Consider the following 19,161-nt stretch of genomic DNA (forward strand, 5'->3'; position numbering starts at 1 on the left):
CCTTGATTAAGTTGTGAGCACCACTTCTGGCAAACACAGCAAATCCAATCTGACTACAGGGAGCCTCTAAAAACCCTTTCAATAATGGGAACATCTTTTGCAACTCCAGTTTTTTCTTATTTCATTGTCAAATTACTGAAGCAAGTAAGTTGTTAAAACATCATAACAAAAAGCATATGATCTAGGACAAGATGAATACAATTATTGCAGAGAATCCAAGAACAATGGCAAAGCTTCAGTTCATTTTCGGTCATCTTTGACATAATGTAGGTGTTCAACTGCTGCCCAATTCAATATATCAATCATCTCTGTTAGATTATTACAATATCTAATTTCTAAACCAACTAAAATACTGAAATAATTTATGAATTTACAGCTAAAATACCTCAGTTCTATATAGTCCTGTTTTCCCAACTAGAGTGATCAAGCTATAAGGGGTCAAATAGTATGTTCACGGACAGGTAAAAATACATTGTTCAGGTAGGACCTGGACTCAGATTTTTCTCAAAATTCAGTTTTGCTATGACCACCACACTAGAGTATGTATTTTTAGGAAAACATTTCTAAAGTTCTATTACAAAACCACACAGAGCAATAATGCATGATATTGGCTGCTTTAAGTCACTAGACTGATCCACACCCCAAGGGCAGATACCACATTCTGTGCAAGTTCCTAAAGTAACACACTAACCAAGCACCTACAAAAGACAAGTTTGAGAGCTAGTTCATTTAAATGTAATTTTCAAGTTTTGATTGTAAGTAACCTCGATATTTAAACATTACAATTTTAATTTACATTACAATTCTACAAACACTAAACTTGGCAAGAAAACAATCAATCTAGCCATTTTTCTCTGAAGCATCAGAACAAAAAATATAACCAGAATCCTTTTTCTGTCCATCCTGCTTCCAGTATACCTGCCCAAACTTTTAAATATAAACGTCCTGCTTCAATTAGAGTGCAGCTTCACATATCTAGTTCCAAAATAAAGAGTAATTCTGTTCCATGATACAGAATGGAGCATTAAGTGCTCAACTGAAGACACTGATTTCTACAAGACGTACCATCTCAAAGATTCATCCAGTCACACAGATGTAAGAGGTGGCACAACCTGATAAAAAATTAGACTTGGAAAAGCTGTAAAACCGTGAGGGTAACTTTGCATATTGCATATATTTCATGTGGCTCATCTCAGAAGATATTTCAGAGAGGATCAGAAAAGCCAGCTAATTAAACAAACCAGCTGGATAATCCAGGAGGCAACTACCTATTAACAGCTAAAGCTGGCGTTATTTGTTTCTACTTGCTTTCTAATAAACTTCACTTTAATATTTTACTGTATTACAAGAGTTCAGAGTAAAGGGCATTAACTGTCTAGAAGTGTTCCTTTGTTTTTCTAGCAACTATTAATCCGTCTCTCTCTTTGCCAGAGCAGAGGGAAAGTTCAGTTGGCTTAACTCCTTCAGGAATTTAAATAGAAATGAATGTTCAGAAAATAAGTTATTATTAACACCAATGAATCTTGAATTTTGGCATGCAATATCTGATACATGCTAAAGTTAGATATTTGTAAATACCAAAAGGCATCATCCCAAAGTTCTGAAGACAGTTGCAAGGATTTAACTTCAAAGTCTAAGCCATAATTTAAATTCACGTTCAATTTAAGCATGAGAAACACTATTCATAGGCTGGTAACATTAACATGCAACTTAAAATGTAAGCATAAAAATATAAAAATAGGTGTTTTCCATCTGAAGATCTCTACAAAGTCTCAAAATATGTTTTGGCAACTTATAAGTAATGTTATCTCTGTTTAAAGGTCTGCTTTTTGCCATTGCCACCATTTACCAGTTTTTCTATTGGTAAATATAAATCATTAGTCTGCCTATTCAACCCAAAATATGCTTAGTACCTCTTTGAAGGTTTTTAACTAAATCATGGAGGTTAAAGCCCTTCTTTTAAGGAATAGCATCAGAGTTTCAACAAAATTTATCATTTTTTAGTATCAGGGGTATTAGTGTCCTTAGCAAACAGTGACAGAGATAATCTGCATCTACAAAGATGGGAGCTGCAGTTTCAAGACTGGTTTAAGCAGAGTTTCTGAAAGACAACCCAAACACAGACTGCAGCACAGAGAAAAAAAAATGAACTCATACAGGGCTCTACTATAAATTGTAGTTTTAAAAAATAAACTCTGCAGTTTTCAGTTTGTAGTTGCAGAAAAAATACTGTAGGAGGAAGTGGTTTTTCTTTATTTATTAAGTATTTAAATGATGTATTTCTACAAATTTTTTTTAGCAGCAACATTTAGGTGTAGGGACAAGTATAACTACATGCAGAAACAGCATTACTTTTTTTTATTATTATTATACTTCACTCAATAATTATAAATCCCAGAACCCCAATCAAGTATGCTGATATCACTTAGAGGGATCAGTATCAGGGATATTAGTGTCCTTAGTAAACCGTTGACAGAGACAATCTCCTGCATCTACAAAGACGGGAGCTGCAGTTTCAAGACTGGTTTAAGCAGAGTTTCTGAAGGACAATCCAAACACAGGCTGCAAGCAAAGAAGTAGTCCTGCCCCATCTCCTCACCTTAGCTGGAAATTTTCGCTCTTCTCCTTCTAGTGAGTCAGATTCAAACAGCAAATCAAGTGAAAATCTAGTCTTTGAGGGTTTTGCTTTTTTTTTCCCCCCCAGTAACAAATTAGTTTTAGACTGGATTAAGTGATCTGAATCAGATCACGATGCAGTGCAATGCATGTTAGCACTGCTACAATAAGCAAAGGACCCAGAACCCCCAGCCAGGACCTACCATACTCAGCAAGAGTTTATACTTGGGTTGGCCTAACTAGATTATTAAACTACACCCTGATGCTTGTTTATAGCACTCCAATTTTGAATACGTTTCTACAGAAACAGAAGTCCTTACCTGACACCAAAATAATCTATAGTTCAATTACCTATAGAAATGCATTTGGTAAAACATTAATTCACTTCCTATTGCTTAATTAGCTAGGTTATTGATAAAAGCTTCTTTGCCAAGGCATAAATGGGTAATCACTGAATTGCACATTCACAGGAGGGTTGATCAGTTCTTACTAGGATGAAGTAACTAATTTAAAAGTCTGAAGTTTAATTTAATTCACTCTTTAAAGTTTTCAACATATCAAGTTGAAAAGTAACACCTGGTTATTGTGGAATAACTAAAAAAACTGCACTTCCCCAAAGTAACTGTTCTGTTAAGGAATTAAAAGAACTTAAGCTGCAGGATAAGTGATCTCACAAGAAGTAGAACATGAAATTTATTTTACAACAAAAAGGTGAAAAGTTTTGGCTCATTTAGCTCTGATGAACAAAAACTGAGCATACCTGTATAAAAATATCAAATATGGCCAATACCGGGAAGGTAAAAAGGTAATTAAGCAAAAGACAGTGCCAGGACAAAAATCAAATGTGCATTATTTAAATGGGAATATAATTAGGTTGAAAGCTAGATTCTTAATCAGAGATAAGAGTTCAGGAACAGCTTTCTAATTGAAGCAATAAAGGTAAAACATACACTGAGCTCAGGAACATTATAAATATATTATTGTATAAACATGTATAATATATAGAAATATATACCAAAAAGTAGAAAAGGATCTTTTAACCTTTTATTTGAATGAATCTATTATTTTTCTCAGTTGATAAATGATCAATAAGGAGCTCAATATAATATTGAACTATATTAAGGCATATTATTTTAAGGAGGTTAACACCTCAGGTAAAAATTACAGGTAATCAGGCAAGAACTTTGTAACCTGTAGGAAGAGTCTGCATAATAAGCAAGAAAGCAGGTATCTGCTGACAGGAATCTTGTATTTTAAGGGTAGCCATAATAAAAAGAAACTTACAAAGACAGATATTAATTTCTGAGAGTTGACACCACTTTGAACACCAACAATTGATAGCTTGCAAAAAGGCACAATAGGAGGGGTATAAGAAATAAGTTTTAATATGTTGACTTGATTCATTTAACATGCAATGAACACAGCAAAAATACTAAACCAAGTTAACATCATGCAGTCAACACACAGTATAGAGGAGGCGGCTGGCATGAACTACTTTAGTTATGTAATTATATTTAACAAGAAATGAAACTTATTGTAACTCAGATGAAGGATTTTTTTTTTCCATTTACTACATTAACATTTGCTGATCCCCATTACATTTCATTTTTTGAGTTACCTAACAATTTATTCTTCTTGAAATAACATGAGAATAGAGGAACAAATTTCAAGTATTAATACGAAGTTAATGGTATTTAAACATTCCTCTAGAACAAGACAATGAATATTTTAATTGATGCAGCAAATGCAGGAAAATTATATCATCCATGTTTCTCCAAAAGCACACAATACTCTGGTGTTATAAAATGCAGCATTTTCTCTAACACCAGGTGTGAGATGATGTATCAACAGCATAGACAGCTTCTCTGTATTTTCTATGTCAAAAACTAATGCAGCATAAATCGCAAAAAGTTTCAAGCATATTAAGAGCAATTCATTTTAAGGAAAACTGCTTACCTGAATGAAGAATCCATCACAGGTTTACATTTATTTCTATTGACTTTGCTCAGATTGCTAGCAAGATTATGTGGTAAAAGCTAGAAAGTCCTACCAGGCAATCAGTGGATGCATGTCCAGAAGTACTGATACTAGCAGATTTACTTAGTTCCATTTATTTGCAATTATTTTACTACACTTTTTCTGCGGAAATAGGATCACACAAGATGTGATGCTTGTACTGAGCCAACACGATGTTTAAAAACAAAAGTGCCTGCCACTTTGTCAATACAACACATCATGCAGACTACAGACTATGAGGTGCCAATCTATGCAAGGAAGTCTCTTGCGTCTTTCTCCCTTCCTGAGTACTTGCTCCACAGTACACTTCTATGAGCTTAGGTACTTTGCCAACATGTGGAGAGGTTTAAAATGTTATCATCCTCCAGCCACTAGTTTACATTCCTGTGGTGCCAGCTACTACAACCACACAAGACAGGTAGAATGGAACATGCGAAGAGTCCTCATCCACATTCAATGGAAGGAAGTGACTGGAGATGACACAACCAATTGGGAAGCACTCCCTGTTAGCCCAGCTGTGGGGATGGTAACCTCCAGGTGGTAGGACGTGACAAGCAGCTACATCTGGGAATGCCTTCATCTGCTCCAGCAACAGTTGGTGGTCCACAAGATAAGTAGAATACAGGTAACTTGCACCAGAATTAGCGAAAGCTATTTGTCTGAGGTGTTCCTGTTGACTCCATGATAGTTCTGCTTTTTATGTGTGGGAATAATTATCTTAGGCACACACAAATTTAAAAGTCTGATACACTCCTATTTAAGGGAATATGAGAAGAGTGTAAAAGATAGTACCCTGAACATTAAACTAATTGGATTAAATTTAAAAAGTAACTAGCTTTGGGAGCTTTTGATTTTAATTGAGACCATAAAATATCTCTTGTAAAGTATGATCAACTGGACTTTCTTCTGTATGTATTTGGTCTTTTTTCCAATAATGGAACAAAGAAAAAAGAAATATGTTGTATGGATTACTAGCCATAGTGTTATGGCTATGTTATTTTGATCTGGCTATGGCTAGTACATCTTTTACTACACCTTCAGATCAAAATCTATCTTTAATACCTCCCTACATGAATGAAAGCAAGAAAAATGAAACTATTTCTATGAGTGTTTTTCAACTTGTTACATATGAGTGTTTTCTACTTGCTGCAAGATGATATTAAAAAACAGTAGAATTTGAGAACGTTCATAAAACCTTGCTGGAACTTTTAAGTCTCATCAGCTTTCAAATGACAAAATGAGCGCTTTGTCCTTACCAGGACTTTGTTTTATGCACAGTATATGCTTTGAAGGAAACACGCATGAACTGTTTAAATTTAAAGACAGCTTTTTACCATATAAGCTTGTTAGGAAGCTCCAATTTAATCTGCTTTTATCCACAAGATCCAGACTGGAAACCATGGAGAAAACCTGCCTTAAAAAAATAAGTATTTAACTTTTTGAACAGGGAACTATACTGTTGATGAATGAGCTCCAGATATAGCTCAGAAGTTATGCCTGTAAATGAACAATGCAAACCAAGCTTTTCATGCAATGATTACATAAGCATCGGCACTGCAAGAGTCATACATCTTACATTTGGAGAAGGATCCGTTTGTTCATATTTTGTATCTTCCTTCCCATTTGCTTCAGACTGTTGCAGTTGGTATGATCTGCCTTCAATGAAAGTAATATAGTCTTTGTAAGAGCATAACGGGCCTGCCAGGATACCCATGAAATTACAGTTGTAACTTAAATACTCCAGTAGACTTGGCATGCGTCTGCAATTCAAAGACAAGCAACTCGTGAGATGGAATGTGTAGTTCTACAGAATTTCCACAGCAGGAAAAGTCATACTCCATATTATTGCTTACTCTAACTGCAGTAAAAAACACATGTAGAAAAGCAGTTTGCATCTCTTATAATCACAGCTTAAAACATTCTACACATAGTATTTCTTTCCAATCCGTACTGAGCATTTTCAGACAGATCTCCTGAACTCTGGTGACTCTCTCCTTGCCCAGAATAGGGCACTGAAGCTGAGCCTGGGAAAGGAGAAGGAAGAGTGTTTCCCTAAATGTTTGTTCAACTGTTTATGTTGTCTTTTTTCCCTCAATAACTGGATTGGCAAACACAGGTTTCTGTTAACTGGCAATAATTTCAGTTAAGGAAAATGCCTCAAGTCAAGACTGTTTTGCCCAGGACAACATACTATTTTCAAGTCTCCTGAATAAAGAAAGGAGAAAAGGTAAGTTAAATACTAAAAAACTGAATTAAACAAGCATGTTCCTTCACCAGCTACTTTATTTGTGTACTAAACGTTAACTAGTCTCCTGTCTGATATGGCATTAATTTGCATAGACTGCATAGAAGTTAGAATGTTTTTCTTAAGTATAAAACCTACTTCTAGTGATATTTTCCAGAATAGATGCATGAATTAAGCTACAAATATAAAAAACATGGATCTGTTTTAGAGAGTTTACAAACTCATGTATCTTGAGTATGAACTGTAGCAATTCCACAGAGCATTAATCAGCCACATAAAACACCAGCTTCTCCCCACGCCCAAAACTAGATTCTCAGAAATATCTGAAAGCCTACCTTACAGCCAAGCACCTCTGTGATGGAGTCAAATCTTCTTTTTTCCGAAACATTCCTAGGGAAGAGGACAGGAAAAAGGAAAAATAAAGAAAAGCTAACCCCCCCCCACATTAATTAGCAGTTTCTTTACTCAGTAGAGCAAGCCTCATGCTGCAATGTAATTTCTTAAGTCCTCAAGTAATTTCAGAGGTATTATGTCAGATAAAATTTTTGCTGGAGTTGGATCAAACAATTCTTACTGTTGACAAAATTACGAACTTGTATCCTCAGTTATATCCAACAGTACCTAAACCTGAAATCACATGGATTTCAGGAAAGCATTAAGGCGGCTTGTAGTAAGTGTTGACAAATACAATTTGCCGACATTGGTTAAGATTTCAAAGTCTGCAGGTTTTAAAACCCTTTATTCCCCGTCCTGGAAACAGGACAAGCCCCAAACCCCTTTCAGCCTTGCAGTAACCCAGGGACATTACAATAGTCATTGCACTTTTGATGTATAGTATGAGCAAAGTCCAAGATAGATTTAAGCAATTCAAGACCTAAAAAGCATCTTCATGCTTCAGGTAAAGATTGTAAACACGGTCTAGTGAAGCAGGCACAACAGTAAAGGGTGCTCAAGTCTTTCATGAGCACTAATGAGAAGCCCTAACCCCTGCTAGCAGAAGGGGGCAGGCCAAGTCCAAGTTCAGCAGCAAGACTGAATCTACCTTCTTGCCATACATGTGTGGCACTTTTTGAAATGCTAGTGGCCTACCCCTAAAAATAGGCTTCAAAATGTGTACACCAATAAGAGAAAAGAAAAAATATGACCTCCAACACTTTAAATTATTATAAAATACCCTAATTCAGGGGCACCAAAGAAGCAGAGCTCCTTTGCCAAAATGAGTGCTTCAGCTCCTTCTGCAGCCTCTCCACTGTTCAGACATTAGCACATGCATCTATTCCCTGCTATTCACATTCGCAAGTTTTCTTTGCTATCGCAAGCACTAAAAAAATTATTTTTATGAGCATAGCTTCCTAAAGGAAATGAAGTTTATGGAATCCCACTTCAATTATCTTCCTCCCTAGCAGTGCCTAAACCCAACAGCCAATTTCCAGCCAAGTTTGATGAAAGAGTAGGGGTAATATAGATATGAAATACCAGTGTGCTTTATGAAAATAGGTGATTCTATACAAGATCCTCCTCTACTTACAGAAAGGTTGCCTTCAACCCCACCCCTTGATGCGAGTAAATCCACAGAGGGGAGCCCTTATATTTGATCCAACCATAAGGGAAGCTTTAACTGAAGCCAATTTTTTTTTTTAAAGATACCAAAAATCAGTCAGACTTAAGACAAAAAAGATTGTCAAACCTCATTTAATTCTACGACTCATGGAAGTATTGGTTATCTGAGGAGAAGATAACTCTGTTGTCTTCATGTGACTCCAGGAACCGACCTATACACACTTACGACTATAAAACTGCACTTCTAGTCTTCAAAGCTGAGAATACAGAGGGGTTAGCAACTTGCCATCTCCTCTCTTCCAGTATAACCTGGAAAAATACCTTTCTCAGTCCTGATCCTTCACAGTGGAAAGCCACCCCCATTCATACCCACTCAAGGCAAGAAATTGAAGAACAAAGCATCACCCCTAACTTCATGCAGGCACTTTCTCTTCCCCATCATTACGTTTTCACATCTTCTTGGTGCTATAGCAAAGATTTCTATGCTGATAACTGGACTGGATAAAAAATACGGGAGAAGCATTTTGAAAGGTCCTTTAACCTTTAAGGTCATAACATTACAGTTCTCAGGTAGTGAATCTTTGAATTTAACACAAACAGAAATTTTACACAAAGACTCCTATAGATAGATGTAGATCACACAACATGACTAGTGTAGGGAAGTGGCCCATACAGAGCCTTCAATCTCTCACAACATATGTAATGTAAACTGACCAGAGCAGGAGCCTCCTCCACTGTTATATTCCATGTGAGTATTTTATCCTTAAGTCAGAAAGCAGAAGCAGTCACCAGGTGTGTCCAAATGAACTTGCATAAAGCCATACTAACCACTAAAAGGTAATTAGTCAAGTGAAAGATTTCACATAATTTATGTGGTATGAAAAAGGAGGAAAAAACCTCAAACCTGAAATAGAAGAATCTAACCACTGACATATGACTTATACTTTTGGAGGGGTGAGGAAGAAAGAATTGGCATATTTAAAATGGGTTCAAGTGATATACATACATACATGAGAAGTCACTTAAGGCCTAAACAACCTGGTGAGCAATATACTTGCTGTCTTAAACGTACCACATACAAGTAAGCCTCCATTAATTTTTCATTTCCCTGTCTCACTAAGATTTCCCTTCAGCCAGCAGCTTCTTTGAGGTCAGTTCAGTGGCTTTCCCTGTATATTTTTTTTTCTTTTAAATGTCTTCTCAGTGCCTTGAAGACCCATTTATCATCTTTGCATAGCATGTAAGAACAAGGAAACCATTGATCTCTGCCTCTGTCGTACTCTTGAAAGCTTTCAGGAAGCTACTGTTAACATTTTTTAAGTCATAGAAAATACATATGAAAAGGTGCTCTTACATTGATGCTTCTCTAATATGAGATGAATTAACATATATACATTCAATATTTCCCAGGCAATGTATCTGCCCATGGGAACAGAGCCCTCATAAATTGTAACTGTTCCCTACCTACTGCACATTGGAGATGAAGAAACCCCACTTCAGCACGCTGCTGCTAGGGAGCTCATGAAGTTTTGTAACCTTTCTCTGGGGCTTGTGAGAATTGTTTTCTCCTGTCCTAAAGCAGGAGACTACTGCAATGGCTGCAGCTTTTAGTTGCTACCGAATCACAGAGTGGGGATTAGAGAAAACGCGTTTTATTGAACATCTGTCAGAGAGGTGAAACCATTTGGTCACTCAGCAACTATAACTCAGTTTTCTCATCTGTAAAGTAGGAAATACTCCTACGTTCCTTCCTTGGTAAAAGAATTTTGTAAATCATCAGCAACAAAATTTATCCGCAGTGGTCTAGATGATGAGGAAGTTACATCTTTTCATTCCTCCTCAGGAGACCACATCCTAATGGTAACAAAATCAACATCTTTAGATCCACACCAATATCCTGCCATGTAGGCTTTATTAAGGCATATTATGACTACTACCATACTCTGACTACAATAATATCATAGTACCACCCCAGCTTTGCAGTTAGTCTGCTTCAATATAACCACCATTGTATTTGCATGAGATCTGGCTAATCAGTAACTCATTAATAATGCTTAGACATAAGATTATATTACATTAATAATACTTAAACATGGAGATCATATCACAGACTCTGTTGTAATTACAGTAAATTTAATTTGAGGTTCTGAAATGGATCACCAGCTGAGCCCAAATGCATGCTGTTATTAAAATAGTTTAAGACCTGAAGAAGACAGACAATAATAATTTTAGTTGTTACTAGCACATTGGCAGCAACAAAAGCAAACAGACACAGATGCCAGCTGAGCAAAATTACAAAGAAACTACAAAAAGCAAGAAACATCAGAAGTCTTGATATCCAGTGAGCTGTGCAAGCAAATGTAGGCCCAGAACAACACTTAGACTTAGGAGGGGAGAAATACAATATAATCCTTTTAAACACTAACGACATGTACTGTAATCAAAGTGATTTGGTAACTGATACTGAAACAATAATGACCATGCTGTCACTAACACAAGAGGGAGCACTTTAAAAAAATAATCTCTAGATCAAGAGACAATTGGAGAGACCATTAAAAGAAAGACATAAGAAGAAAGCATCAAGTTACCAAAAAAACCACCACACACCCACACACCATGGCAATTTCACTGACATAATTAACAGATGAATTACAAAACAACATTCCTGGTTAAACAGCTGCAACTTTTTTGCTGTAATACCAGCATTTATAAAGTGGAACTGGGTCATGATGACCTATCAAAAATCCTTAAGAGTATTTAGTTCTACAGACATAAGCACACATTTCTCTGTCTCAAGAGTTGTTCAATTTTCTCTTACTTATACTTTCACAACAGCAACCATCCAAATACACTTTTTAGAAAGCATAATAATAAAAGACCTATTTGAAATCAGAAAAGCACATTGATAGCTTATGAGACCTTTCTTTTCATAAACATAACATGCTTAACTGACTGCCTCTCACTACAACAAAAAAAACTCAATCACAAAAGTAAGTTGGCCAAAACACAGTATGTTACCTTTTACCATGGGGTCACATTGTGACAATCAGCAATTCAGCCTGGTAATCCTGTTCTGGTTTTGTAGGTATTTACTTAAAATAAATTTGAAATACCACATCTAATGTACAGAAATACATAAGCTGTTCAATGCTTCAGTACATCCACGTTTCCACCCTTTAAGCCAGAGCAGACCAATACTAAAGGTGTCTACAAGCCTTCAGAAAGATGTAGTGTCTTTCTGCTGAATATGGGAATTATTTGCCTTTGAGAAAAGTAAAAGGCGAAGAATCTAGTTAACTGAAAATAAAGAAATGTTTACATCAACTAAATCAAGAAACATTCTTGAATACTTCTGACACTATTACATTGTTCAAGAACAGCTAACAAAACCATTACTACTAACATAATAGCAGGTACTGCTTTTATGGATGGGACTGCTCATTAGCTGCAAACCAACAAGAAATTTACTTTCTAATTTAAAAAAAAAAGGCATTGTCTGAAAAACTTGTCAAGTGTATGGTGTGGTACCACAACCTGATGAGGCAAGTAGCAATAGATAATTAAGACCACAGCAACTAATACAGCATTCGCACATAAGTTTCTCCAACATCACCTTTGGGGTTTTTTTCCTCATCTCCTTTCCATTTTTCATATGTTTCATCTATCCATTGAAATCTCTCTCCTCTCAGGGGCCATACTGATGGAGACTATACCCTCATTCTTTTGCAAGGGGAAATAGGCTCTAATAGCCTATTTGGAAATCTTACAGCCTTGTAATAGTAGAATAGCAATATGAGGAAAACCAGCATAAAATAATCCAGCCATTGTCCTAATAGCCTGCTGTTGGAGCAAAGTAAATGAGACCTAAAATACTGCTGTAACACTAGCCTTTAACTGTATTTCACCAATATATCATTCAAACTAAAAGGCAGAGAGAAAAAAAAATCCCTTGAGTTGCATATTCACTGTACTCTTTATCTCTTTTTAGCTCTCACAGTAAATGCAGTGCCTTACCAGATCAGCATCAATGTCTACTCTATGGCTTTTAAAAATGGAGAGTGCCAGATACATAGGAGGAAATAATCATTAGAAAAAAAAGCAAGCAGCATTCCAGGAAAAGCACATTTAAAAATTAGCAACTACAGACCTAAAACCCAAGGCATAAGGGATGGGAGAAGAGTACACACAGGAACAAAGAGTTTATCTTTTTCTGGTCAGAAAGCATATGAGATAAGCCCCTGGGAACCAAGAAGGAGCTGACAGAACAGAGGAGTGTTGTGGTTCTGGTTTCTTACCTGTATCTAGCCACACATTTTTATGGACAAGTGCAACATAGTAATATGAAGAAATAATTTGGAAGAATTAGATTTCATGTTTAGTAGATGGGTATTACATTTAAAAAATACTTCTTTTTCTTTAAAGTTTTATGTATTGTTTAGTTTAAATTAGAGAAAAGAAATAAGAAGGTTGAAGAAGCTGTGAGATTTTTTTTCCCCTTTAAAATATCAAATATCAAGTTTAATGTTTCCTAGTTTTGCTGGCTGAATCTCTTGGAGATTAAAATAAATACATTGTGAGCTCCAGAACTTCAGTGGGTTATGAATATAACTATTTGAAGATACTCTTTGTTTAAGATTCATTAAGCACTAGAATTAAAAACAAGCTGCCAAAGCGCATACAGATTAGTGAGGTTAGATTTGGATATGGGTCTTTCCTGTAAAGATCCCTGATCTCATACAGAATTGCAGTAAAACGAGCGAGGCTCTGTGGGTTTAAATTTGATTAAAAAAATGCTCTCGAATATAGGATCTGAAGTACAAAAAATGCCTTTTCTCCCTTAACTCTGTCATTAGCCTACAGTCTTGCATAAATAAATCTAATTCTTGCCATAAAGAATTAAAATGGACACAAGCAATCTCCAACTCATGTAGAAACATTTCTGCCTTTAGAAGATACATGTGTGATGCCAAAGTTAATCAGCAAGAAATACAAAAGCAAATCTTAACATACTGACTACTCATTTTTCGTAGTGCTCATTTAAGTAACAAGAAACTGTAAGAAGGCAAGAACTCTCAAGGGCTTAAGTCCAAAATGTAAATCAGAGTACACCAAAGGCATACTCTAAATTTACTCAGGTGTAAATTTGTGATCCATGCAACCTTCTGAAAAGTTAGTATTATACAGAAAGCTTAAATTAATCCTTGCAACTTGCATAGAATTTTCCTGCTTAGAAAGCCCACAGTAAGTGCACAGGGTTGTAACAGTTATAGGGGTATTTGTTATTTATTTATGGGATTCCATACTAGTGTTCAAGTTGGAATCAAGTATACCCACTTAGCTAGACAGACTCTTTAATAGGCAGCATGAGTGAGCAGCCTTCATGATTACATCCAGTTCTCTCCAGGACCTTCAAATGTAACACTAAAACCAGCTCAACACCACGAACAGGCTGCCAGGAAAGGAGCAAGTCCAGAAGGCTTGCCTTTACCACAAAACCAACCTAACTACAACTAGAGTCTTGAAGCTTACCAAGATCTTCCAACACACCAACACCTTTCTTTCAGCTGTTTATTTTTATTACCTCTCCTTAGACATACTGGTAAAAGACGAGGGGGGGAAAAAAAAAGTAATTGGTGATTAACACAGCCAAGCTGATGTGACTAGAAGCTTAGAGCACTGTTAATCACTTAGTATAATGATTTTCAACATTACCTCCTCCCCTATCAGTACATCTCAAAGTATTTCCCAGTGGAAGCATGGACCTTTGTACAGTGAACAAAAGCCCATCGACAGCAGGCTTGTTTTCATTAATTTCTCGTGATGGATCCCTTTTAAGTTGTCTATGGTTAAAAATCATTGCTTAATACAATCTCAGTTTCCCCTGTACATCTTTTCTTAGCATCTTCTGACACCAGACTAGTAGTTGCTCCTGAATTCAAATTGGTCACATCAACTTTTGAAAGTCATGTTCACACTGTGGTCCCAGCAACAGTAATCATCCAACTCAAGGACTCTGCTAAACAGCAAATGCAACCAGAGAGAAAGTTTTCCAATATATTTCAGCTACTCCCCACTGGCTGACAAAGACTCTAGAGGATCTCTGATATGAGGTCAACAAGGAACAAAATTTCAAGATTGATACTCAGAATTCAATGATATCTATAAGAAATTCAGACAGAAAATAAGCTGGGCTTATGAGGAAAATAAAAATTATCTGAATTAAGTAGAGAAGAAATCTAGCTCAGTTTGTGATGAAAGTTAAGAATAGAGCTGACTAAATTAAATATTTGTTTCAAGATTACCAGGAACACTCACATGCTTGTCCCATACCACAACTCCACTATTTGTGCATGATGTCAGCAAATTGAGAACAGCTCTCTCCCCTAGCAAAATAATAGTAAGAGGAAGCATTTATCTTTGATACTGGAATTATTACTTCCTTATAATAAGCTGTTTCCTCTAACTTGTGTACTCTGTACTCTAACTGATTATAGCTGCAATTACTATATTATAGTATATAGATTATATAGTTCTGAATATATTTTCTCTGGCAGTTAGACATCAACTTCTTTGACCAACTAGGTATGCCCAGCATTAATTATTTTCATTCATGCAAGAATTCTTACAAAAAGGTACCTTCCCCAACTTTTAACGAGAATGGAAAAAATGAAACACCAACAGCACTAAAGCTAGGATGCATATGAGACAAAAACCTATTAAACTCCATACGTAATGTTACTAAAGAAATTTCAGAAAAACAGGTGGCTTGATCCAGGTGTCTGGGGCTACACTCCCAAATCTTCACCTGATAGCTGTAGCTCCAAGTGATTCAAGCTAATTGGCTAGGTGTATTGGATGGTATTTTCAAACTTGAAAATGGAAATTACTCCTTTGAATTTAAAGGTAACTAAAAATCTAGATACCCTACCCACGAAAGCCAACATTAGGATTCATTTTTGTCACAACTAGAGCCCACTTATCTGATGGATAAATCTGACAGGAGAAAAGACAGAGACATAATTAGATAATCTCCCTATTCACACTGATATGTTAGCAGCAAGAGTAATTATAATAAACAAAATTAAACATATACAAAGGTTTTATAAAAATCAGTATACATGGCACAAATTAGGGGGAGATTAACAGTTCGCAGTTTAAAACAAGAGGTGCTCAATGACTGAAATTACATGTACTTTTTCTACCAATCTGTCAGCAACAGTGATCTCTGAATTTGGAAATTATTTGGCTAACTCTCAGGATCGATACTCCAGCCCAAAAAGATGTCAGTGGTCTTCGGTCACTAGCCCCAGAAGTGTCATCAGTCTTCTGGTAAGTAGTATCTTCTGCACAAAGTAAGCATTTTCAGAGCTTTTGTAGTGTCTGAGCAACATTTCTTGGTACTTCCATTAGTAAGCATCAAAAGAATTAATTGAGACACAAAAATGTGTTTTGTCCTAAAACACAAACTGGACTCAAGTAACTCATTGACTCATAACTAACTTTCCTTAAATTTATTTTGTATGGAAAATTAAACACAGTTTAAAGAAATCTTACCATCATGAATCTCGAATGCCAAACTAGTGATCTTCTGTGTAATTATCATCATTGGACTGTTTCAAAAAAGGAAGAAAGAACAATTTAGAAAAAAGTTCAGGATTTTCTTTCACATGTAAATATCAGGGAAAGTTTATACTAATAGACCAGGTTAATTACTCTCAACTGGAAGATTTTCAATGCAAGGACAAAGTGATTAGTTCTTGGAGCTCAAACCATTACAGAGTTTTCAATGCAATGAAAAGAATTTGATCCTTAGAGATAGTATTTAATAAACCATGCCTTTTATTGCTACATTACGTTCCACAAAACCAGCCAAAGTGTGTCACATTTATTTTCTACTAACATAGTTTATTTTTTTTACAATGCGAAGAGGAAAGGAAAAAGGGCAGTAAGAGCAATTATATGCATTGTAAATGCATATAATATACAGCAGCAGTAAGCAAAGGACAATAAAAATATACCGAAGTTAAACAGTACCATAAATTATTTAGATATGCAGACCACTTCTACTAACTTCTACCAGTTTCTACTAACACCTCGTCCTATGCTTAATTTTTCCATCTAGAATTATTATTTGCTTCAAGTAAACATAACTGGCAAAAAACCCTCCAGCATAATTATGCTAGCTCCAGAGTTTAGTTTGTTTTGAATTTGGTACACCTGGGCTGATCTTAAACTGTCCAAGAGATATTCTTCCCTGGCTAAGTGAGTCAGCTTTATACTGAGAAATTATACCATCTTTGTAGTATTTGAGAGTTTTTGACTGATGTAAATCCCAGCAATGTTAACCCCTGAACTGGGGGAGGGAGGGGACATGGGAGAGCATAAAGTAGGCTACCAGAATTTAGAAATGTAACTTTGAAATCAGATCTCAAAAATACATCATGGACTGTATTTACCTAGTATTATCCGAGCTGGAGACAAAAAAAACCCAAAAACCAACAAAATATCATACTGTAGGATGGGCACATAGTTTTGTTCAAGTCTTTTGACTGCACTTGGCCTTTTCATAACATATTTAAGTTGGCATAGAAAAACAAATCCAAGCGCCATCAAGTCCTCCTTCATTGACAGGGCTACGCCAGTATTTTGCCAGATGGGTCAGTCTGTCAAATTAATATTTTTTAGGTTATAGTTATTTCAAAGCACACAATATTTCCAGTCCTCAAAATGCGATCAAGGAAAAAGCTTTTCCTACTGTATTATCAGTGCCCCAAAATCCTGATATCAAGACTAGAGTGACAGGCAAGGGTCAGCAAGGAAGAGAACTAAACAAGAACAGACAGTCTGGGAAATCCCTCATATCTCCTTCTAGCATTTAAGCTGTAGACCTGCCTGGTGCTGGCAGAAATCCTCAATTGATTCTGAATGTAATGGGTTTTCCTTCTGTAAGTGGACATGTGACTGCGTGGATACTGCCCGGTGGCAGGATGGAGCCCAGGAGGAGCTCAGTCAGACCTTACATTAATTCTAGCTGATACATCTGTCATTGTTATCATAGCAGACCCCAGTATTTTTTTCCTTCTCAAGTGGCTATTCCAGTATCTGAGAAGCAACAATCTAGACACTAAAAGAGGAAGAGTCCTTCCTGGAACAGTGAGGCTGTTAACCAGGATTTTAACAATCACTTTTAGGTGCTGGCAGAAAGGTAAAGGAGGCAGTGGAAGGCTCACTGGCAGCTGGGATTGTTAGGACCACACAGCTCTGCACAAGCAATTGCACCTCCAGCACGAGTTCTCCTTAACTTTCTCCACTATCAGTGCATTAATACCTTCCTTCAAACTTCTTGCATATTCTCTGGGCTTTGACACCTCAGATGGGTGTGGCATGCTAGGAGAAATATCTAGGTAAACAGACATTCAAAGCTCTTTTGTGGCTAACCGCTATATGAATCCATGCCAACATCTTTGGAAGAACTTGCTGGTGCTGGGGTTCAACAGCTAGTTAGGCAACTTCTGTTATTTTCTTGAGTTTACTCTCTTCCCCTGGAACTAGAGCAAATTGACAGAAAACAGCCCCCTTTGGTTCATTTTCTTTCTCCTCCTGTTTTGGAAGTAACCTCTGTCTCTGGCCTCAAGGGAACAGATGCAGTATATGCCGGAGATTTAATGTGATATGCATACATCAAGCTCCCAAACTGCTGCATGAAAGGATGGTTTAAATCCAGCAGCTCAAACATACAGGGAGTTGGGTCTAGGCTTCAGAACAGTTCTATCCAGGGCACAGATCTCCTAAATCTCTGGAAGTGTTTAGACCTAGCAGAAATCTCTGAGCTAACACCAAACCAACAGAGCCATAAAGCTGCTATCTGAAAGCAGTACAGTTGCATTTGAGCAATGGTGTGCTCGAGCTCTATTAATAGTTTTAAGAGCAGCAACAAACAAGTGCAATTATACTGTTTCCAGAGGCAGCTCAGAGCTTTGATCATTGCCAAGGTTGTACCCTTTGGCCCTACAGCGAATGGGAAAGGACAGCATTTGGATTACAGTTCCACTTTTAACGGTGAAACTTAATTCAACATTAGTAAACCTAGTTTTAAAGTGTCTTTATGCATATGTCTGTTGCAAGCTCTCATTACAGCCAGCGGAGATCTAGTCAGTAAGTCAGGGGCATCTGGCAAGTGACCCAGTTCACGCTAAGGTAGCTACTTAGCAGTGGGTCAGCTGAAATGCCCTCCAGGCTCTACTGTCTACATCAATCAGATCTCCACTGACTACAACTGGAACCTGGATATCTGGCTTGAAGGCAGACACTTGGATGTAGGCATAAATGTAGAAAGATGTTTCAGGAGGTAAGACCCAGCTAAAAATGACAGAAAAGATGAACTTAACCATAAAAGCTTTTGGCTTCAGCCTGTAAGTTAAGTTTCTGGACTACATGCCTGTTACCAAGGAAGACTGAGAAGCAAGAAGCCTAACAAGCACAATTCTACTACAACACAGGTAATATTAAACTACAAAGACCACTGCCATTCATAGTATTCCTGAAAAGTATTGAATGCATTTTTTTTAAATTAGACTAGCAAACACTCCCCATTTCTTTTTTCCAAAATACGTACTCCCTTAAATCAACAAAAGCACCATCACAGTAGCAATCTTATTTATAGGAAATGTTGTGTTTCACTTCTCTGTGTCTGCAGTACAAAGAAGGATCACCAATACGGTTTA

General features: G+C 36.6%; 1 protein-coding gene across 1 annotated transcript in view; it reads right to left on the reverse strand.

The window, feature by feature from the left end:
- MBOAT2 (membrane bound O-acyltransferase domain containing 2) overlaps positions 1-19,161 on the reverse strand; it is a 94,937-nt gene that overhangs the window by 12,388 nt on the left and 63,388 nt on the right. The window contains exons 5-7 of the mRNA XM_059835520.1: positions 15,992-16,047; positions 7,213-7,267; positions 6,209-6,392 (exon numbers count right to left, since the gene is read on the reverse strand). Coding sequence (XP_059691503.1) covers positions 6,209-6,392; positions 7,213-7,267; positions 15,992-16,047 — 295 coding nt within the window. The remainder of the gene's footprint in view (positions 1-6,208; positions 6,393-7,212; positions 7,268-15,991; positions 16,048-19,161) is intronic.

Source organism: Gavia stellata, chromosome 2 (genome assembly GCF_030936135.1).
Source record: "Gavia stellata isolate bGavSte3 chromosome 2, bGavSte3.hap2, whole genome shotgun sequence".
Lineage (NCBI taxonomy): Eukaryota > Metazoa > Chordata > Aves > Gaviiformes > Gaviidae > Gavia > Gavia stellata.